This window comes from Neurospora tetraspora (assembly GCF_033439725.1).
Source record: "Neurospora tetraspora strain CBS 560.94 chromosome Unknown B0H65scaffold_2, whole genome shotgun sequence".
Taxonomy (NCBI): Eukaryota; Fungi; Ascomycota; class Sordariomycetes; order Sordariales; family Sordariaceae; genus Neurospora; species Neurospora tetraspora.
The window spans coordinates 1,459,762-1,482,221 of NW_026944384.1; the positions used below are offsets into that span (position 1 = coordinate 1,459,762).

Genomic DNA, 22,460 nt, shown 5'->3' on the forward strand with positions numbered 1-22,460 from the left:
TATGCTGTGGCGTGCAACGGACCTTGGCGCTGGGGACATTAACAATGGTGTCAGGGTTAGGCGTGAAGGTCCTATGCTGTTTTGGACCTCAGCCGTTAGGAGCAGGTTTACTACGGAGAGCGAAATCTCACTATGCGCAGTGCAAGCCGAAATTTTACAATTTCGCAACCTTACACGCCGGAGACGAGATCTGGTACCGCGCTGTCTTGTTCGCAGTGTGTGACGCTAACAAAGAGCACCAAGGGGACCCTTGTGGCCGGGGCGGTCTAGAGCCCCGTCTGGTAATTTTGGGGAATATGATACCAATGATACGCGATCCACTTGCGAAATGCTCAGCCTCCACCAATGCCTGCCGCAGCCTCAAGCCTCACGTGGGGAGAGACCCCTTTCATCTGTCACAAGTGGAATGATGCCTGCCACGACAAGGCACCACCCCCCCAAGCTGCAAGGTCAGGATTCCAGGATGCGGGTTTCGAGGTCCCTTGGGTCCGCACCAGAAGGGTGTCCGCGGGATGCGGGACGGCGTGGTCCATCATTGAGGTACCCCCGTCTCTCTTTGGGTATGCGTGGCCTCTTCATGAACTATTCCTTGCCATTGATTTCCTGTTGTTGGGGTTCGTATTTCACTGATTATTCATGGTAGCTAGACATACCGGATGCTATCTATACCGTAAACACTTCGTTTCGGAGTTTAGCTGGTGATCCGTTGAAGTTGAAAGCTTAAAGAGAAAAAAGACGGGAGTCCACAGGTACAGGTGGACAAGAGAGACTTCTCCACTCCTGAATGCCATTCCCCGCTGCTGATTCGCCGGTCTGTGGATTCCTTCTCCAAAGTTAACAACATCCGCCTTTTGGGACAAACGGGGAACTCCAACCCACTCGGCCCTTGGCGTACAGGCCTACCTTATACCTTAGCACGTCCCCTCTCAACCTCTTGCACCCCGACATTCTAGATTCATACCGACAGGCAGCATTCGTTCATCTCGACAACCGAAATCTACCAACGGCGCCAGCATCGATTACGCCGCCAATACCAGATTAGCGAACATTTCCAACTTTGTTCCCCCCTTTTCAACTTCTATTTTGGTGACTGGCTGTTTTTGGGGAAAGCCAAAAAGCCAAGTGACATCATCCCACCTCGACCGACAAGTTGCACCATCCTCGCATCACTCACTGTCCTGAGATCAAGTCAAGAGACGAGTATTAACATCGACCGGCCCGGAACCAAAGTCGATTTGCGCTCCTGAATCCCCACGAGATTCAGTTTCGTATTTTACCCACACCTCCGAACGACGACGGGCAGCGACGAACACGACAGACCAACTAGTCCGTGATCTTCGCCTCTCCGCGCAAACACACCCTCCGAAATCTCTACATAGACGTTAACCACACCGACGACCACCTCCGTCGGTCTCAATACCGCCAAATTGGCTTCCCCAATCGTCCTCCCACGCACCGTCTCTTACGACATGCCCGCCAACACAAACTTAGCCCCGCGTCGGGACTCCTTGACATATCAGAACACAATGGAAGACAAGGGTGGCCGCAGGAGGAGATCTAGTAGCATTCTCCAGGTCTACCATGAGCCTCTTGAGCCCGTTGAGCAGCTGAGCGATCAGGCTGCCCTCCCCAACTTGAATGCCAACTGGGTAAACGCAAAGGGTAATGATCCTCCCGTCCCCATCCCTCCCCTCCAAGCTTGCCGTAATCCCTGCCCTATCCGCCGCGGGGTGCAACCAAGCTTCTACATAGCTTCCAAAGTGTAAAGCTTATGCTAACCTCTCCTCTCCCCAAACAGGCGCATGGACAATCCACTTCGTCCTGATCCTCGCCCTCAAGATCATATACGACATTGTCCCCGGTGTCTCACAAGAAACGTCATGGACGCTGACCAACATCACGTACATGATCGGCTCGTACATCATGTTCCACCACGTCCGGGGCGTGCCCTTTGAGTTCAACGGCGGCGCCTACGACAACCTGAACATGTGGGAGCAGATCGACGACGGAGCCCAGTACACGCCCGCCAAGAAGTTTTTGCTGAGCGTGCCCATTGTCTTGTTCCTGCTGAGCACGCATTACACGCACTACGACTTGACGTACTTCATCATCAACTTTTTGGCGGTCATGGCGGTCATCATTCCCAAGTTGCCTTACGTGAGTTGCCTCTTCTACCGGGCTTGTTTGTGCAGCTAGAACATGTTGCTAACTACTATGTTCCACTTCTACAGAGCCATCGTATGCGTGTCGGCCTCTTCTCTGACATCCCAGAGGAATAGAATCACCCCGACGAATACGAAGATAAAGATTGGGAAATCGTACCGGGAAGTAGTCAAAAACATACTATCTCGCCTTCTGGAACCACAACCCTAGGGCCTCCATTTGGCAAAACAAACACAAAAAAGAACCGGGCTGTGGTTTAGGCGTTGCGGACATCGGAGGATTAAAAAAAATAGGGCGCCCCTTAGGGTCATAGAGGAGGAGGATCCACTCCAGTCAAGCTGCCCCATAGCGTTTGCTTTCTCCGTCGTCATCATTGATTGGCGGCAAAGCTCTACCTAAGGAGGTGGCACGGCACGTGTGTGGGTTAGCAGAGGGAAGTACTTCACCAGCACAGGCTTCAAGGCATATGTTGAGAACCACCTCCGGTCGGGACAGGATAGGGACCCCTTGGGTCGGGTTTAGGAGATATAACACACAACACACATGGGTCAGGTTAGGTCATGCTAGGGTAGGGTAGGGTAGAGAAAGAGGGTTGGTTCAATCTCGTCGGAGGAAGGTTCGAGCATGGTCAAGCATGGTCAAGAGCATGGTCGAGGAACGAAGGAAAAACATGTGAAGTGTTTGTGCTTTTTTCCGTTTTCAAGTCTAGGGTTAAATGTATAGGATCATCAGCGTCACTTAAAAGCATGGTTTTACACTGTCTTTCTCTGCGTGTTGCTTGCTGCTTTTCTCTTGCTGTGGCTTGAAGTACTTCACACAAGTCAACAGTCAAGTCGAGTCAAGCCGCCAAATCAAGTCCGAAATTTTACTTGGCCGAAGGGGGTCGTAAATATCAACCGGACATAAAAATTGACGATACAGGATCCAGCTCAGACCTTAAGCCGTAATAACAGCAATACACAAGCTCAAATCACCAAACCTGCATGGAAGAAAAGAGAAGACAATCAGGGTTCTTATGAACCCAGAATCCTACATTATAGTTGTTGATATGATGGGACAAAAATTGAAGCAAAGCCCACCACCTACTTTGTCACTGTTGCTATGTGTTCGGTTGTTTTTTTACGACCTTTTCGTTGGTTTACTTCTGTAACGACCCAGTCAGATTTCGACTTGTTTCTACACAGATCTGAATTGATTGGTCTGTTTACTTGACTTGTTCGGAGCGCAGATAATCTGGTCAGGACGGGAACCACCACAGCAAAACGGTTTCCCGGATGAGACGGATCCTTCCTGTTTTGCAGGCGGGCAAATTTTACATGGACCGACGAAACAAAGTTGGCAAGTCACGTCTGAGTTGAAACTTGACTTGTTGACTTGGCCAACTTTCCCACTTGGTGAGATTTGGCCTGCTTGCGTCCGACTTGACTTTTGTAAAGCACTCCTGGTTTGCGAGCGAGTGCTGTGGGTGAGGGATGGGGCAACAAGGGGATCTTGTACTCGTGGCCGTGGGAAGCTCCCACCATGAAAACAGGTAGCCGCCCGCAGCTGGTGGCGGAAGTCATGGAATGCATTAGAGATACAGATCAAAGACGGCATTGTATGTCCGTTCCCTGGTGCTTGGTGCTTGGATGCGAGGTAGGTCGGCGTTGCTCGTGCAGTCAACAATCAAGGCGAGGGCAGAAGGGCGTGAGGTGGCGATGGTGTTCTTTTTCTAGCTTTAGAACTTCATGATACTGGATAAACGCCCTCGCGGAATCCGGATTTTAGCTGACGTCTCCCGGAAGAACCTCCGGTTATCCCATTGCTGTGGTACGTTATGCATGCCTATACCCGACATATAACAGGCTCCGATGCAAGTTTGACAGCTCTGGTGCATCGATTAGGTCCGAGGGGGTTGTTCAAAATCTTGTTGTGTGCAGTTGAAAAAAAAATTGAAAATTTTTGCCTTGTTATGTTTCACGAGTTCTGCCTTGAAGCCTACAGACAGGTCCTGCAAGACGCGCCTAGGCTTCATGTAACGACGTATTCTTAGATGTTTTTTCTTTTTTCCTTGGAGGTGCTCACAGTTTGACGACACCTCACCTCTTGACGACACCTCACTTTGACCTGACGCGAGGGTTGATGATCAGGAAATAACAGCGTCATCAACCTGTGGATGTTTTATCGTCATTGGAAGCACTCCTCGCTTTACAGTGTTAGACGAGCATGTGCTGTGCTCCTAGAAGCCACTCGAAATCTTGCAAGGACACTCCGCAGTTACGGGAGATGCTGGCTTTTCTCGGTCCTGTCAGTGTAGAAACCTGTGCCAGCCGTAAACAGAAGACTCCAGGGCAGCTAAGTGAGGATTCATCACTTTCGAGGAGCAGCTCTCAGAGTGCATGCATCTCGTCATCTTGTTCGCTTGTAATCATCCTCCTGGGAACCACTAGGCTTGGGAGTCAGTGAGGAGGCCACATGCAAGTCTTTACACGTTCTTGCCGGCGCGGGGAATCTGTTCGCTCTCGTCGTGGAGTATACATAACACATGCAACTACCTAGGTTTCAAGTCCGAAAAGAATGGCCGCCCCCGTTCTGGCCAGTTCTATGCTCGGGTACAGTGAGGTGCCCTGATACTGCGAGGCCCTCTTAATGCAAATGCCCACTATATTGCAAGCCTTCTGGGAGCGAGACTTCCCAGATTTGTATGGTATGAGGCTATTAATACGTACAAAGTTCCCACTTATTGCAAGTTAACTGGATGGCTTGCCCGGATTAGTTGCATTATCAGGCACATCAATGTACTAGGGTTTCCGAACAGACACTCGCCCCTTTCTTGACAGGTTTATGCTCGAGTACAGCTTGCATTCAGTCCACAAGTCTATACTCACGCCCAGCCTGGATTCTACTGTATCAACTTGTAAAACTCAGGATGGCTCTGCATGGTTAAAGACTTTGCCCGGAGTTATGTTGGTCGCTTTGCAGTCGTCAGTAGGCAAAAGCATGTCTGCCCAGACGTCTTCACCTCTGCATTGCGATTCTAAGTTCCACATTCCAGTTTCTACCGCACGTCAGAGAAGTATGAACCGCCTCAACCATGCTGTACCCAAGATTCGCCATCGATCGATGATGAACACTACCCCAACTATAGGCCCGTCCGGCATGAGGAAAGAAACATGTGCTCTTAGTCCAAGGCCCCTCTCCAGTCCGGCCACCTAGATATAAACCCCCATTCCTCTCAACTGATTGTATGTTTTCTTTTCTTTCCTCACCTCCACAGCAAAGAGCAAACCAGACATCCAGGCTTCTCTTGACAGTGCTAGGTACCCACACACTGCAAAGCACACTTCAAAGTACGTATCCAAGTCTATCTTGGTAGACTCCCTTGAAGGGTTCATACCGCCTACCTTTCTGTCTATCTGTTTCTTCTCATTGCTAACCTACCTCGTCCAACAAACAGCCATGAAGTACTCAACCACCTTCATCATCGGAGCAGTTACGGCTGTCTCCCAGCTCTCCCGAGCTGCCCCAACCAACAACAACAGCAACCGCGGACCCAACAACGACGGCTCTGCCCACAACCGCCTCGTCGGTCGCGTCGCCGCCGGTACTGCTAGTACTGTTTCTCACCTCGCTCACCTCGCGGAGACTACTCTCCCCGCTGCGGCCGTCGACCCCTTCGTCATCCTCTCTCCCGATGAGGTCGTTCCCGTCCCCGAAACCACCGCCGTCGGCCTTCCTGTTGTCAATACCAAAGATGCCGCCGCCGTGAAGAACTCCTGGACTGCCGTTCCTCGTTACCATTTAGAGAAGAAGCAGGTGTCGTCCTCCAACGCTACCACTACCACTACCGCTACCGTGAGCAATGCTGCTCCCTCTACCACTACCACTACTGCTTCCCCTGCTACTTCCCCAGCTGCTCCCTCTGCTGGCTCGACTACCTCTACTACCACTACCACTACCACTACCACTACCCAGAGCAATAGCAATGCTGCTGCTTCCTCTGCTGCTTCCTCTAGTGCTTCCTCTGTTGCTCCAGCTTCTCCCACTACTACTCCCGAAGCTGCTCCCTCTACTACTACTCCCGCTGCTGCTCCCTCTACTACCACCTCTACTACTACCTCTACTACTACCCATACTACTACCTCTGTTACTACCTCTACTGTTCCTGCTGCTGCTCCCGCCACTAGTTCCTCTACTACTACTCCTGCTGCGGGTGCTCCCTCTACTACTCTCTCTACCTTTACTGCCACTCCTGCTGCTACTACTTCCTCCTCTGCTGCTCCCTCTGCCACTCCCGCTGCTACTCCCTCTGGCGACGAACAGACGGCCTTTATCAAAGTCGTCGGTGCCGTTTTTACCCCGGGAGAAGCGGCGCAGGCCTACAAGACGTTCGTCGAGTTTCGTCAGCAGAAACAAACGAATGGCATGTCCTACAATATGAAGCTGTCCGACGAGGATCAGGCTAAGGTCAAGGACGCCTTCGACTATGCGCTCAAGGACCGTGGCGTGCCCCAGAACGTCATTGATATGTTGTATCAGGCGTACTTGGAATTCCAGAAAAGGCTCATCCAGGCCCAGAACGACGGGAAGTTGGATAGCATCACCGTCGTGAAGGAGTTCAACGGCGACAACTTGGGTAACATCACCGTCGTGGAGGACGCTCCGAGCAAGATGCGGCGTAGGGATGGTGGTGATGGGCTTGGGAATGAGTATGCTACTCCTGGTGAGGCGTTTGGTGGCGGTCAGGCTGGTCAGGCTAGTCAGGCTGGTCAGCAGGCGGGTCAGGCTGGTCGTCAGGCTGGTCAGCAGGCTGGTCAAGCTGGTCAGGGTGGCCAGCAGCAGCTTTTTGGCGGCGTTGATGCCTCTGTGGATGGCCGGTTTGGTGGAAACGCTCAAGGTGAGTACCTCTAAACCCTTCTCTCAAGAGCCAGAAGAACGCGAGAAAGACTGACGACTTGGCAGCCAACAACAACGCTGGCGGTGCTGGCTTTGGCTTTGGCGGCCAGAACAACGGCGCCCAGGCGAACAAGGACGCCGCCGCGAACAAGGACGCCGCCCAGCAGAACAAGGACGCCGCTCAGGCGAGCAAGGACGCCCAGGCGAGCAAGGACGCCGCCCAGCAGAACAAGGACGCCGCCCAGCAGAACAAGGACGCCGCCCAGGTGAACAACGGCGCCCAGGCGAACAAGGACGCCGCCGCGAACAAGGACGCCGCTCAGGCGGGCAAGGACGCCGCCCAGCAGAACAAGGACGCCGCCGCGAACAAGGACGCCGCCCAGCAGAACAAGGACGCCGCTCAGCAGAACAAGGACGCCGCTCAGGCGAGCAAGGACGCCCAGGCGAGCAAGGACGCCGCCCAGCAGAACAAGGACGCCGCCCAGCAGAACAAGGACGCCGCCCAGGTGAACAACGGCGCCCAGGCGAACAAGGACGCCGCCGCGAACAAGGACGCCGCTCAGGCGGGCAAGGACGCCGCCCAGCAGAACAAGGACGCCGCTCAGGCGAGCAAGGACGCCCAGGCGAGCAAGGACGCCGCCCAGCAGAACAAGGACGCCGCCCAGCAGAACAAGGACGCCCAGGCGAGCAAGGACGCCGCCCAGCAGAACAAGGACGCCGCCCAGCAGAACAAGGACGCCGCCGCGAACAAGGACGCCGCTCAGGCGAGCAAGGACGCCGCCCAGCAGAACAAGGACGCCCAGGCGAACAAGGACGCCGCCCAGCAGAACACGGCCTCCTGGGAGAACAAGGACTCCTGGGCGAACAATGACTGGAACAAGTGGAAGGACGCCCTGTGGAACAAGTGGAAGGACGCCCAAGATGCCTTGAAAGCCCAGGCTGCCCAAGATGCCAAAGCCCAGGGTGGCCAGGATGCCAAAGCCCAGGCTGGCCAAGATGCCGCCAAAGCCCAGGGTGCCCAAGATGCCGCCAAAGTCCATGGTAGCCTAGATGCTGCCAAAGCCCAGGTTGGCCTAGATGCTGCCAAAGCCCAGGTTGGCCAAGATGCTGCCAAAGCCCAGGTTGGCCAAGATGCCTTGAAAGCCCAGGCTGCCCAAGATGCCAAAGCCCAGGGTGGCCAGGATGCCGCCAAAGCCCAGGGTGCTCAAGATGCTGCCAAAGCCCAGGGTGCCCAAGATGCTGCCAAAGCCCAAACCGCCAACGGACAGTCGGTCGTGCCCCTCGCGGTTTTCAACCCGAGCTTCAACCCATCCGCCCCGGCCAGTCTCAACAACATGCCCATGGTAGCCGCCGATGCCAACGGCCAGCCGACCAACAAGATGCCCGACTTGAAGGCTATGGCCGAGAAGGTCAAGGGCCTCGCGGTTCTCAACACGGACTTCAACCCATCCGCCTCCTTCGGTCCCACCAACATGCCCTTCGTGGCCGCCGATGCCAACGGCAAGGCGACCAACAAGATGCCCGACTTGGAGGCCATGGCCGAGAAGTGGGGCATCCCGAAGGCGTCTTGGGAGGAGTGGAAGGCGAATTTGGCGAAGTATGCGTCGGGTCATGATGCTCTGACTGGGGTGATGGGCGCCAACAACGACAAGACCTCTAACCAGCAGGCGAGCTCTAACCAGCAGGCGAGGCCTAACCAGCAGGCGGGGCCTAACCCGCAGGCGAGCTCTAACCAGCAGGCGAGCTCTAACCAGCAGGCGACGGCTCAGACGCCGAATACGGCGAATGTGCCGGTGGCGGATGCTCCGATTGTGACTGGCGGTGCCAGCGTGAATGGGGGTAGGTTGTGGAAGACCATGGGTATGGGAGTGGTGATGGGTGTTGTGGGAATGTACCTGTGGTAGATACGTTAGTACCGCAGTGTAACTGGGAGGTGGATGGGCAAAAGGAGTAACTGAAAATTGACATTTCGGGAATTTGAAAGGGGAAAGTGATGGTAAACCAAGAAAACAAAAACAGCGTCGACATTAATGAGGGGAAGAAAAAGGTGGTTATGTACCTGTGGTAGATATCTACCGCAGTGTAATGTAACTGGGAGGTGGGTGGGCAAAAGGAGTACTCAAAATTGTATCGGGAAAGGGGGGAAAGTGGTGGTAAACCAAGAATGAGGGAAGAAAAAGATGGTTAAGTAGTACTCGTCTGGGCTAGAATCGCCCTTCAGACTGTGACAGGCGTTTCGATCCCACACGAGTAGTTGTGAATTTCAAGTTTTCGTACCTCACTACGTTCCTGACTGATATGTGAATTTGTTTTTGGCCCATACACGATTTTGGACCTGCTCAGATGAGAGACTGAAACCTACAGTAACTCAGAGGGAGAGAAAATTCCAAAAACATGACATGACACACACGATAAATAGAAAAGGTTGACTGATAGCTACCTCACCGAGGACGCGACCCTCTAAGCCATCGACAGAGCGCATGGCAACATGACAACTCGGTGGCTTTTGATATTCAGGATATCGAGTTCATCCTCTAACTCTGGAAAATCAAGAGGACTGATATCTCTTTAGAAAATCTTTTTCTTCTTTCGGAGACGGGCTTCAACGAATGTCATGATGATATGGGTTGATAGATGGTAATCTCTGCTAGCTCATATTACAGAGACAAGGAAGTCACGATGTGTTGTGGTGTTTTTCGCTGGCAGTGACAACAACATGTGAAGTGAGGTGAAGGCGAAACATTGATGGAGATTGCCGATCTTTGAAGTCGTCATGTTCCGGATCGACCTGTGGTTCAGGGTTAGGGTAAACGCAGGTCGGAGACATTGCATCGACGCATTAGGTTGGTAATCACTGACCGACGGCATAGAAACAGAAGAGTCGCCAAGAAACAACTAAAGGTGTGAGTGGGGGCCGGGCGGGATATGGTGCACGAGACTGCGACCTAACCGTGAAAAGGCTAGGGCCTAGACCGAGTGGATGCATCGGTTAACGCTCCCGTTTTGGGCAAGAATGAGGTCGCTCTTTTTCGATTTGTCTGGGGGAGCTGGGGTCTGGGGAAGGAAAGAGTTGACTGCCCGGTTTGTTATGTGCTCCATAGTGAGTGTTAACATCCGCTATATGAATACTCCTAGGTCTCCAGCTCGAATGGAACTGCACCACGGATTTTCGGGGATAACGTCATGAATCGAGAAACCAAGAAACACACATCATGACAACAGCTCCTTTCCCATTACGACATGAATGCAGTGAATCCAGACCGCGACCATGGTTGATGATGTGCCATCGTGTCAAATCTGCTTTGCTGTCGGGAAGCTCCAGGTCCGGTCCAGGTGCTGTAGTACCAGGCTATTCGACACTAGCATTGCACTAACAGTTGGGAGTGGACCCCGCTAATCCATAACAGTCGAGAACGGGGTCAATATTGTCACAGTGCCATGAGTGTATCTGCCAAGGTATCTGCCAAGGCCATCGATCAGACGAGCACTGCACCAGTCATCTCAACTTTCTGTTTTCTCGGTCGGTGTCGAGTGGTTTCCGATGGTTTCGTTTCGTCTTTTCGGGTGTTCTTTTGTACGGACAAGTTATCCACTCTTCCACACTCCACGGCATCTTACCAAGCAATAGAACACACGGCAACCGTGGACTCGGTAACTTTCACTTATACAGAGAAGACGAGATGTACAATACCTGAATACATAGACAAAAGAAGTAGCTGTAGAGAGTACCTGTCCCAAAGCAGCCACTGTCACCACAACTCGAGGTTACACAAACAAAGCTGAGCTTCTCTGGGCTCCCGGCTTGGAAATCTCGATCAGATTTGCTGCTACAGCCACTCATAACTCCCGGGCTGCTTACCATTCGTTGGCCCAAAGCCAACCTCCGTGGCATTTCGGTTTCCGGTTCACATCATCCATTCCTTCCATCTCATCTCACAATCTCACACACCCGTCCCGACCACGCCGACTCTCCCGAATCCTTCCATCCTCTTTTCCTGATTTTCCCTTTCCCTCCTCTCTCCCAGTTTAGTAATTTGTTGTTGGATTGGACGAGGTGAGCCACACACCGACTTCACTTGAAGTTTACCAGCCTCCACTTGCCACCATCAACAACGGCGGTGCAGCGTCCCTTGGGAGTCTAGGCCCGACTACCTACCACTACCATTACCACTACCCATTCACCTCTCTCTACCAAGACGACGACAACTTCGACGACTATCCATCCATCTGGGTATCACGACGAATTCTCGGCGCCATCTGGATCCTACAACAGCTGCTTGTCTCGTCCGTCCCCGTCCCCGACCCATATCTGAGACCCGGATCCATCAGCCAGCTGGTCATTTCCTTCTCCAGTTAGAGTACCTCGCGTCAAACAAAGCCAGCCTGCCATTGTCTACTCGGTCTTTCTAGAATCTTGATCCCACAACAACTTGTTACGACACAACCAGCACGAGCGCATTCAGACCCTTTCCCCAGACTAGATCGAGAATAATGCAGGCATCGCCTCGGCTCCGTCCGATTTCCCCTCGGTAGTCCCTCGTCCTCTTCCCCCCCACGCGACTTCAAAATGAGGATCGCAATTAGAGAGCAGCTCGCGGCCCTCGTCATCTTTGCCGTGCTCCTCTCCCTCGCCATCGTCTCAATCCCCGTATGGATCTTTGTTAACAACTTTGTCATTGGCGTCAAGACGGATGGCCTGGCCTTGTCCGCCTCTCTCAAGGCCTCTCGCATCTCTTCCGAAATCGATCTGATCCAGACAGCATGCCTCACCATCTCTACACGACTCCTGCTTCAGCAGGCCTTCGAGAACTTCTACACCAATGAATATTACCGCAACCAAACTTCGGACGTCTGGAAGCAGGCTCTCGAGGATCTGGCAAGCGCGCTTTCCACCAGCAACGTGTCGGGTCTGTTGCAAGCCAGATTGTATTCTCGCAATTCTACCGGTGATTCAAGTGGCCTTCTCAACATTACCGGCCCAGCTGCCCTGGACGAGCCTGTCTATCTTCCTTACAAATCCCCAACTGGTGCCGACATCAAACTCGGCGATCCCGACTATGGCTTCCCCTCCATGCTTTACCCAAATGTCACATACGAGAACAAGAACCTGCCGAGCCCTTACAGAAACAACACCAGCCAATTCTCTGCCAACATATTCCCTGGCGTCTCGTTGGGCAATGGCAGCGAGGGCAACGGCATTCTCCTGGGACCGCTTGTGGTCAACGAGTCGTACGCGCTTGTCTCCATCACGGTCCCTGTTCGAGAGAATCAATCTAGCAAATTCATTCTTGGTTACATGACTGTGGTCGCCAGCGCGAGACAGCTCGTCGAGGTCCAAAAGTCCAGCGAGGGCCTGGGCGAGACTGGCATTGCTCTGTTCATCGGCCCAGTCAACCCCTGGAACCACTTCAACTCCAATATGCCTGCCAGCAACCAAACCTGGAACCCGCCCCGTGATAAGTTTGCGAGGACGAACCAGGTTCACTTCCTGTTCCCGCCCGCCCCCCAACCCGGCCAAGAAGACCGCCACAGCAACCACAGCTTCGAGTCGGGTGCTTATGATGCTCCCTTCGATCTGGAAACGTACGAGGCGGTGCTGGATCTTTTTGTGGAGAGGAGCAACCAGACCAATAACGCCATGAGCAAGATCTCGACCCACAACGAGCAGGGCAAAAGGGTGGCGATTGGTGCCGCCCGGCCACAGACCTCCCTGGTCTCCTGGGCGGTGCTTGTGGAACAGGACTATCGAGAGGCGACGGAACCGATCCGTACGCTGAGGAACATACTCTTGGGGTGCGTGTTTGGTACCGCGGGGCTTGTCCTACTGCTCACCATCCCCTGTGCCCATCTGAGCGTCATGCCGATTCGCCGGTTGAAGGAGGCCACCGAGAACTCGATTGCACCACCGGGTTACGAAGAACTGTTCGATTCCGACTTTGATGAGGAGAACCCTAGTTCGGGCGGCACCACATCGGGAAGGTCCGAGAAGAGTTGGTTCAAGACGTTGAAGCGAAGGATGCGCAAGTCAAAGAGGGCGAGAATGAGAGCTGCCGCTGCACAGGATGCGCATCGCCATGCCTTTAAGATTCCCGCCAAGGTTGAGGATAGAAAGCATTTCATTACCGACGAGTTGACTGAGCTTACGCAAACGTTCAACGAGATGACGGATGAGTTGTTGAAGCAGTACACTTCGTTGGACGAGAAGGTGGCCGAGCGAACGAGAGAACTCGAAATCAGCAAGAAGGCCGCCGAAGCTGCTAACGAGAGCAAGACGCTGTTTATCGCCAACATTTCTCACGAGTTGAAGACACCCCTGAACGGCATCATGGGCATGTGTACGGTATTGATGGAGGAAGACGATGTTCTTCGCATCAAGCAGTCGCTCAAGACGATTTACAAGTCAGGTAAGCATTTCCCCCCTTTTATTCCTGGCTTTCTTATGCTAACCACAATAGGTGACCTTCTGTTGCATTTGCTCGAGGATCTCCTCAGTTTCTCCAAGAACCAAATCGGCCAACAAGTTAGCCTGGAAGAAAGAGAGTTCAGACTTGGTGAGATAAGATCCCAAATGCTGGCCATCTTTGACAAGCAGGTCCGCGAGAACAAGATCACCTTTACCGTCAGCTTTGTCGGCACCGACCTCCTCGACGGCAGCAGCCCCGAGCGACGCACCAGCATCGAGAAGAGACTTCCCGCACTCGGACCCCCCGGTGTCGGCCGTCTCAAGGACATGTGTCTCTGGGGTGACCAGCACCGTATCCTCCAAGTCATCATCAACCTGGTCAGTAACAGTCTGAAGTTCACTCCAGCGGGAGGCAGGGTCGAGTTGAGGATACGCTGCGTCGGCGAGATTGAGCAACCACAAGACGAAAGTAGGACATCGTCCTTCTCCAAGAACTCGCACCGTCCAGGTCGGTCTCGTCATAGGGTAGGATCGGGATCAAGGGACTCGCAGAGCTCAAGGGGCGCGCCGCACTCGCCAAATCAGAACCAGAGTAGTGGTACCGCGCTGTCTATCAACCCCATGGATCCCAAGTCTACGCCCCATGTGCAGATCAGAGAACGGTCACCAACACCTCCGCCGCCGAATGCCAAGTCGTTCATGTTCGAGTTTGAGGTTGAGGATACTGGTCCGGGTATTGCTGAGCATATGCAGCAAAAGATCTTCGAGCCTTTTGTTCAGGGCGATCTGGGTCTGAGCAAGAAGTTTGGTGGTACCGGTTTGGGTCTCAGTATCTGCTCCCAGTTGGCCACCATAATGGGAGGGACGATTGGGCTCAAGAGTACTGTTGGTGTGGGAACGACGTTTACGATGAGGATACCGTTGAAATATGTTCGGGATCGGTAAGTCGTCCTTTATATCTGACTGGTAACCGTATGCTAACGAAGAACCAAGGGCTTCGAGTACCGCCTCCAGCTCCCTAGCCTCCCGCCCGCACTCCGTCAGCTCCCTCGACGGCGAAACCATCCGCAACCCTCTCCCCAAACAATCCACCGTCGACATCCACCACGGTCACTCTCACTCCCACTCCCACAGCCACAGCCACTCACACGGTCACAACCAACACCCAACCGCCCCACCAGCCGCCACCTCCGTCCTCGACACACAACCCCGTCTCGTCGGGCTCTCCCAACCCTTTTTCGCCACGACCCCCAAATGCCCACCCCCCACAACGACCACCACCGCCTCGGGCGACGTCGACGACAAAATGGCCGCCCTCGACCGCGCCATGGCCGCCAAGCAACTCCAGCAATCCCGTTCCTCCTCCTCCTCCGGCCCCGGCAAGCTCCGCGTCCTCGTAGCCGACGACAACAGCACCAACGTGGAAGTCGTCTCCCGCCTTTTGAAGTTAGAAGACGTCTACGACGTGACCATCGCCAAAGACGGCCAAGAAGCCTACGATCTCGTCAAAGCCAACATGGAGCACAACCTGCAGTTTGACGTGATTTTCATGGACATACAGATGCCGAACCTGGATGGGTTGCAATCGACGAGACTTATCAGAAAAATGGGGTACAGCGCCCCGATCGTGGCGTTGACGGCCTTTTCGGAGGAATCAAATGTCAAGGAGTGCATGGAGAGCGGCATGGACGAGTTTTTGAGTAAACCGATTAGAAGGCCGGCGCTGAAACAGGTGCTGAAAAAGTTTGCGACGATTTATGAGGAGCAGGGCGAGACGGAGACGGTCCCGTCGGTTACGACGGGGAGTTTGAAGGGGGATGCTGAGAAAGAAAAGAAAGGGGAGGGGAAGGGTGATAAGAAAGATAAAAAAGAAGGGAGGGAGTGGAAGGGGTTGAAGGATGGAAAGGGCGATGGAACGCTGGTCAATGGAACGACGACGCCAAAGACGGCTAGCAGTACTACTGTTGCTGCGACGGCGAATGGCTCGACGACGACGAGTGGGACTACGATGATGAATGGGGCGCCGACGAGACCGAAGCCGATGGACATGTACTCTGATGAACCATCGCCGAAGAGTACGCCGAAGAGTAATGGGGATTATCTCAAGGGTGGGAGGTAATCGGCACCGGCAGAGATCTGTGTCGACTTTACGCTGCGGCTCTTTCTAGAGAGTCTTTGTTTCAACCCCGAATAATTCCTTTCGGGGTTCTCTGCGTTGTGTCAAATTTCGGGAATTACGCTTTGGACGGGGTATTAAAACACGGAAAGCGAGCGAACGGGTATGTATAAACGAGCGAAAGTATCAGCATGGCGAGGCGTTTGGGGTCTTTTGGGTTTCTCGAACGATAAACATGGTTCGGCGAGTTTTGGCGTTATGTTTCTTTTGCTATTTCACTCAAGCTTCTTGAGGCTGTTGTTTCATTACCTGGTTATAATACCCTACCATTTTCTTGCTGCAATTTTTAGTGCGGCTTTCCTTCATACTCTTTTAGCCATCGGTTTCTCCTTTGCTTGCCTGCTGTGTGGTCTTCACGAACGAGAGGATAACAAAAGTTTGAAGCTTTCTTCCTTCCTCTTTCCTTTTCGGCGGGATGGATGGATATCAAGCACGGAAGAAGGAAGGGAACGGGTTTTGACGTTGCTGCGAGCCCGGTTCTAGCCAGCCGGGCATTGGTCGTCAAGTGAGTTGAGCTTCATTAGAGGAGGAAACACAACAAGGAATGTACATACAATATACGGGGACGTGATATGAGCGCGCACACACACACAACTACAAACACTAGTATATACCCGTGGGATGGGATGTAATGATAGAATGGTAATTTTGATGGGAAACAAAAGAAAGAACGATATAGGAAGCTACCTACCTTATCCACCGACTTGTGCGTTCGTATACATATTCGCCGTGATTCACTGTCGTGATGGGCTGCTGCTGCTGTGACATACTTTTCTGGTCTTTTTGAGACTGATATGTTTTTCGTGATCTAAGAACGGATGTTACGATAACCCGTTCGTTACACAACACCTTACCTACAGCTTCCTCAAAGCCAGTTAGTTGTCCTACCTTGAACTCGTTCGTCATGAAGGCGAAATCGTCAGAGTCGGGTCCAAGACACTATACGCTATGGGACTTGGACTTGTGTGAAGTACGTAGGCGAATGAGAATCATGAACCTATATAAGCACCAAAGTGTAGACCTTCCACCACGGTCCCGTACAAGCCTACGCGGTAAGGCGCTGGCTGGGTCCAGAAAATGCGTTGGTATTTTTCGTAGGTCTTCTGTCTGGTCGGTTGAGTCCTCCTTCCTTGCGAGTTCGATTCATCCCGATCTGATCGGACTGAGTTTTTTTTTTTTTTTTTTTTTTTTTTTTTTTTTTTTGGCCCGGACGGACGCCGGTTCAACCGCGGCGCGCTTTCTGACCTGCCGGCCCAGTCGGTGGGTGCATTCAAAGAGATTTACGACCTTCAGTCAAGTTTACTTACTGTCAACGCCTTCGAGGATGCATTACCCCCCAAGTAATTGATCAATCCCTTGCGCAGGAGAACGCCATTTTCTATCTAGAGGTACGTAGATAGGTAAGTGGGTAGATAAATATCTTGAATACCTATACTATACTATAGCCAAGGTTGCTTGCCTCTAGACATAGACAGACAGACAGTCACTACCCACAAACCCATCCATCGTTCGTACGTACAGGATGGCAGGCAGCTAGCTATCAATGGAGGAGCGCGAACAAGCAGGCAAGCAAGCAAGCAAGCAAGCAAGCAAAGCAGGTGCAAGAACATAAGAAGCCACCTAGGTAGGGAGGGCACTGATAAAGTGCGCGATCCGCATCCTCTTCGCTTGATATGTAAGGTTGAGTGAGTGTACACTCTCTTCAAGTGCAAGTGCCTGCCCAAGTGCCCAAGCACCTTCCACTTGGGCCTTATAAGGTCCCGCTTCAGCACCCCTCAGTAACTTCAAGTTCCCTCGCTAATAAAGGTTCCCTCGTGGTCAAGCGGTATGTGGCGGAGCCAGATAAACATTGCTCGTTGCGTGGTAACGGTGGTACAGTTTTCGTAGGCGTTGTCTTGAGTGGACGGGTTCAACCCTGCTCTGGCCGCTGAGCTTTTTGTTTTTTTTTGGTCTCTTTGCTGGAGTTTGAGTTATTTCTTGTTCATCAGTGTTCGAAATGCGTTTTCTTCACGTCTTTTTTGTTTGGTAGATGGATCGATCGCATCGCGCACTTTATCAGTGCCCTCCCTACCTGGCTGGCTCTTATGTTCTTGTACCTGCTTGCTTGCTTGGTAAGTTGCTTTGCTTGCTTGCCTGCCTGCTTGTTCGCCCTCCTCCATTGCTAGCTAATCGGGAATCGAACTCGCAACTAAGGAGGACGGACTCAACCGACCAGACAGAAAGAAGACCTACGAAAATACCACACGCATTTCTGGACCCAGCACAGCGCCTTACCACGTAGGCTACACTACTGGACCGTGGTGGAAGGTGCACACTTAGTTTGGTGCTTATATGGTCCCAAACAGTAGGTCACGCCGCTGGAAGGATGGTCGCCCGTGCCATACTTTTTTCCATGTTTAATGCTTAGTGTTTACAATGTTTTGATGTTGAGGTTGGTTGGCCAGAGAGGAAGGAAGCATGAGTGAAGGCAAGTCTAAGGAAGGGCAAAGGGTTGTTTGTATAAGTACCTAAGACAAAAGGGGGGACCTGAAATCTGGATGGAAAAAATGGCAAAGGGGCAGTCGGACTGGACGTTTTTGTACATATGACAAAATGTGATGATAAAAAAATCATTAATTACGTACGTAGCTTCTTTTAGGTACCATAGAAAGACAGCAAGCAGTATACGCCAGACTTGGGTGAACCGCAGCCAAGTACCTAGACTAGCTGCCCGTCAGCCAGTTCGGTCTTTTATTGCTTTCCGACCCTTCCACACTCCACCGTCATTCCGCGCAATGTTTATGTATAGACAAAACTATCTACACACTTACACCACCCCTCCCAGGCCTAAACAAGCTCACTGCAAGAGAATAGACTCCTTATCCAAAACTCCAAACAGCCCCTCAATCTCCCTGGCCACCTCGCTCAACTCCTCCGCCACCTGCCCCGTCACCAGCGCATAAGCATAAAGCAGGGCATAATCGCGTTCCTCCACCGTCACATGCGCCAACGGATTGTTGTTGTTGATGATGTTGCTCTCCAAGCTATCAATGCTCCCCCTCAAGCTATTATTCCAGCTTCCATTCCCTGTCTGACCGAAACTGGGACCGAAACTGGTAGCGGCGGTGACATAGCTATTAGCTCGTTCAGCCGCCAGCGACTGCGGGTCTCGGTCGATGTTTTGTAGGGTACGGGAGGGCATATGTTCCTTTCTGAACCGAAAGATTTTGGCCAGGAGTTTGTCGCGCTGGCCCAAGACAGACGGGATGGCGTCCGTGAGGGGGTACTCTAGCATTAGAGAGGAGGCCAAGACCTGGAAGACGTGGCAGATGCGGTCGCAGAGGGCTTTCCTCTCTTCGGCCGTGTACAACAACAAAGCTCGCTCGCCCTCGGTCAGATGGCCCCTGCGTTGCGTAACGAGGGACATCGCGTAGAAGGCGTCGAGCAGGCGGTTGGCGCAGTGCATCAGCCTGCCGGCCTGGGCGGCGGGGAAGGGGCCGCGCAGCTCGAACTCGGAGGCGGCGCTGGCGCGGAGGGCGTCGAGGCGGGCGGCGTATTTCTTGAGGGCGGTCATCTCGCCGGATTTGAGGTAGGAGCGGCTGCAGTCGCTGCGGAGCAAGATGGCGAGCGGGCCGCGCTTCCAGATCAGACCCATTTGGAGGTAGAGCATGCTGAGACCTTGCTGGAATTTCTTGCGGGCCGAGATGGGCCATATCAGACGGCAGACGATCAGGCCCCAGAGGATGCCGGCGGTAACGGCGATGAACCGGTGCCAGACGATTTCGCCGATGATGGGGTGCATACCCCCTTCGTCGTCGTCGTCGTCATCGACCTTTTGGGAGAGGGAGTACGCGTAGAGGGCTACGACGTTGTAGGCGAGTAAGGTGATGCGTCCTAGGGGAGCCTGGCCACGTGCTATCATCATCCAGAAACTCCAAAAGGCCATCAGCCAGCCGAGGACAATCAGCTCCAGAGCGTTGCCCTGGGTGACGTTCCAGTTCACGTAGGCTGCTCCTGCGCCAATCATAGTCCCGAGGAACCTAGCCCAACCAGTAGTGTTGGCTGCACCCACGGTCATGGAACAGACGATCATGAAGGAGAGGAAGCCCCATTCTCCTCGCCAGTGCTGGTAGACATCTCTCGTCTGGGGAATGAAGGCGAGCATGGCCCATAAGATGGCGCCGATACCGACCTTGAGACCGAAGCGAACATCGTCTCTCGCAAGCCTCCTCATCAACCGAAGCAAGTTTTGGGACAGCGTCGCCACGACCCTACTCGACTGGTCTTTAGCTGCCTCCCAGTTATACGTATCCCTTCGTTGGACCATGGAATCAGGAATGCCCTTGGGGATGGCTGTCTTCTTGATCGGCTTGATCAAGCCCTCTTGCTCCTCCGGCACCTGGTTATACGGCAGGGCAGGAAAGAACCGACTATGGTGATCCTTGCTCCTCCACCAGACAAGCCAGTGCCAGCTACGCCTCTTGAGTTGGCTTTCATGCTTCAGGTCATCCAGCACGTCCAGATACTTTTGCATCTCCTCCGCAAAGGACTGCAGGCTAAAACTGAAGTGGCCGCACGCCGCCGCAACTTCCTCGAAGTCAGCTTGTATCTGTTCCGATCTCGTCCGATCCATCTCGAGGTACTTGTACAACTCATGGAGGGCCTTAGCTCTCGCATCGTTAAACAGACCCAAAGCATCAGTCAGACTCTGGCGGAACTGGTCATTAATCAAGATCTCGTACTTCGGGGCGGACCCAAAAGGCGGGTCACGAAGCACTTCAGAAAGCGTGTAAGCCAGTGACTTCATTGAAGGTCCCAAGAGCGCAATAAAGAGCTCGAAAATATCGCCAGAGTTGCGAAATGAGGGTGCAATGGACACATCAGAGCGGCGTCTGTTGCTTCCAGGTAGGACATTATCATCATCACCTTCGTCAGATGCCTCCCGGATGGCTTGCAGAACCAGTGATCGGTCTTTGCCACTCTTGAGAATGGTCGATGCCGTCCGCTGCATTCTGGGTGATAGCGGGGGCTGATCAGCCTGTTCGAAAGACTCCTTCAGTAGGGCAAACTGTGTATTAGCTGCACTTCTGAGTCCACCAATGGACTGGGCGAGGGTCTCCATAGACTTGACTACCGCTCTATCAAGCTGGTATATCTTTTCCTGGCCTAGGAAGTACCGCTCAAACTTAGCCTCACGCAGATTCTTAGTCAGTTGCGGATAAGCCGACTTGTACGCAGCTGATGCGGCATTGAACTCTTTGGAAAGAAGCTCATCTTGGGCTCCGCTGAGGAAGCCATGAGTGATCATAGCAAGCATATCTCCCAAGGCAGTGGAGGTCTTGGTCATGGACTGTCGGAGTAAGTGAAGGGCAGAAACGCGCCACACAAGCAGATTGACCACGGTAGTTATGGTGATGCCCATGGCGAGCATCTTTAGGAGTTGTATAATCTTTTGGTTGGAGAAGACGCTGGTAAGCACAGCCGTCTCCTTGGTGACAACACCAATGATGGCAAGCGAGGCCAAGGTAGAGCCCACATTGACCAGCGGGTTGTTGATTCTCTGCTTAAGCCAACCGATGAAGCCAAACCCGCCACCAATAAAGACGACCAGAACCAGGGTGTGGGCCAGAGCGGGATTGCCCCAGACACTGCCAAAGAGAACCGAGGTGCACATGGAGAGGATGGACACCACCTGCGCGTAAGCCACGGCAACGATAGCGATGAGAATAGCCTCTATCATGGAGCCAGCGGACCTCGCCGGGTGGAAATAGACCGTGATGGTCGCGACTACATGCTTGCCGTCCGGTTTGCCGAGGAAGTCGGAAATCGGGGCCAAGAAGGTGGCTAGACTTGCGATCGTGTAGGCCAGAGTACACTTGAGCACTCCGCGGCCGGTGGGGGAGTTCAGCCATTGGAAGCCTCGGACCACACCGGCTCGCAGGTTATGCGCCGCGGCATGGGAGCGTTCTGAGACGGACTGTTGATCCGAGAAGACGGGTAGTATGGCCGTGTTCGCGGAAGTGCCATTTCCGTTGAGAGCGGCCTGGACGCTTCTCCTCCGGAGTGGCAGACGAAGGGTAAAAGTGCGCCGAGATCGCTCGCCTGTGGAGGGCTCGATAAAGGTACCAACGCGCAGTTTCTGTGTTTCCGAGACCTGTCAGAGCCGCAGACGGGATAAAACATGAGAAGCATGCGGGAAAAAAAGGTGGGACAAACGCTTCTCTTAGAGGCCCTGCGACCGGCCGGAGGACCTTGAGGGTAAGGTGCTATGTTGCTTGACGGAGAAGGAGAGCTCATGATGGTGATGATGGCACTCTCAAGTTGGTTTGCGCTCCCGGTTCAGCTTCTTGAGGCGCATAGCGGCGCTGTCTTTGTTCGGTTGATCCCACCGAAGGAGGGGAACAGATACAATTAGAGGTACTCGGGTGCGATTCGCGACGGCCCAATAGAGTCTAGACTATAGGGCGGATAGGTATGGTTTGTAGGCAAAAGTGATTTATAGATGAAAAGATGAATGTCGAATGACGAGCAGGTTCGGTGACCATGAGGTGATGAAGTTGATTGGTTAAGAAGAGTGAAGAAGCTCATGACCCGTTCCGGCGCCAGCGGTTGGGTCGTCCCGCTGCTCACTCGCACTTGCCATGCTGTGTACTATATAATGTAGGGGTGAAGCAAGACAGCACTTGCTCCATGTCTTGGACCCTGATGATCTGGAGTCCGGACTCGGAGTTTGTCCATCATTTCTTAGATCGTGATATGTCTAGTCTCTGTCCCTCATTCAAATTGAAGCTTCTCATGACGTCCTACGTTACAGCCCTGAAAGTAAATAAAGTTTGAACCTAACCGAGATAGGTACTTTCGCGA

General features: G+C 53.1%; 6 protein-coding genes across 6 annotated transcripts; 3 read left to right on the forward strand and 3 right to left on the reverse strand.

Annotated features, from left to right (window-relative positions):
* Positions 1-1,526: 1,526 nt before the first annotated feature.
* On the forward strand, positions 1,527-2,279 carry B0H65DRAFT_420405 (ORMDL family-domain-containing protein; the record flags this gene model as incomplete). The annotated part of the gene is made up of 3 exons (XM_062824277.1): positions 1,527-1,662; positions 1,799-2,157; positions 2,232-2,279. The coding sequence occupies 3 exons, from the start codon at positions 1,527-1,529 to the stop codon at positions 2,277-2,279; spliced, it is 543 nt and encodes a 180-aa protein (XP_062683991.1).
* A 5,499-nt stretch (positions 2,280-7,778) lies between these two features.
* Positions 7,779-8,600, reverse strand: B0H65DRAFT_455621 (uncharacterized protein). Its single transcript, XM_062826244.1, has one exon. The coding sequence runs from the start codon at positions 8,591-8,593 to the stop codon at positions 8,243-8,245; it is 351 nt and encodes a 116-aa protein (XP_062683992.1). The 5' UTR covers positions 8,594-8,600; the 3' UTR covers positions 7,779-8,242.
* Positions 8,601-11,351: 2,751 nt separating this feature from the next.
* Positions 11,352-15,641, forward strand: B0H65DRAFT_96413 (uncharacterized protein). Its single transcript, XM_062831619.1, has 3 exons — positions 11,352-13,442; positions 13,494-14,382; positions 14,435-15,641. Exons 1-3 carry the CDS (start codon positions 11,606-11,608, stop codon positions 15,558-15,560), a joined length of 3,852 nt encoding a protein of 1,283 aa, XP_062683993.1. The 5' UTR covers positions 11,352-11,605; the 3' UTR covers positions 15,561-15,641.
* Positions 15,308-16,320, forward strand: B0H65DRAFT_455627 (uncharacterized protein). The gene has a single exon (XM_062826245.1). It carries the CDS (start codon positions 15,723-15,725, stop codon positions 16,098-16,100), a length of 378 nt encoding a protein of 125 aa, XP_062683994.1. The 5' UTR covers positions 15,308-15,722; the 3' UTR covers positions 16,101-16,320.
* Positions 16,321-16,351: 31 nt separating this feature from the next.
* B0H65DRAFT_439699 (uncharacterized protein) lies at positions 16,352-17,227 on the reverse strand (the record flags this gene model as incomplete). Its single annotated transcript, XM_062825435.1, has 4 exons — positions 16,352-16,425; positions 16,472-16,556; positions 16,925-16,999; positions 17,108-17,227. 4 exons carry the CDS (start codon positions 17,225-17,227, stop codon positions 16,352-16,354), a joined length of 354 nt encoding a protein of 117 aa, XP_062683995.1.
* A 950-nt stretch (positions 17,228-18,177) lies between these two features.
* On the reverse strand, positions 18,178-22,153 carry B0H65DRAFT_455629 (Fusaric acid resistance protein-like-domain-containing protein). Its single transcript, XM_062826246.1, has 2 exons — positions 21,813-22,153; positions 18,178-21,735 (listed from the first exon to the last, which is right to left on the reverse strand). Exons 1-2 carry the CDS (start codon positions 21,891-21,893, stop codon positions 18,454-18,456), a joined length of 3,363 nt encoding a protein of 1,120 aa, XP_062683996.1. The 5' UTR covers positions 21,894-22,153; the 3' UTR covers positions 18,178-18,453.
* Positions 22,154-22,460: the final 307 nt, after the last annotated feature.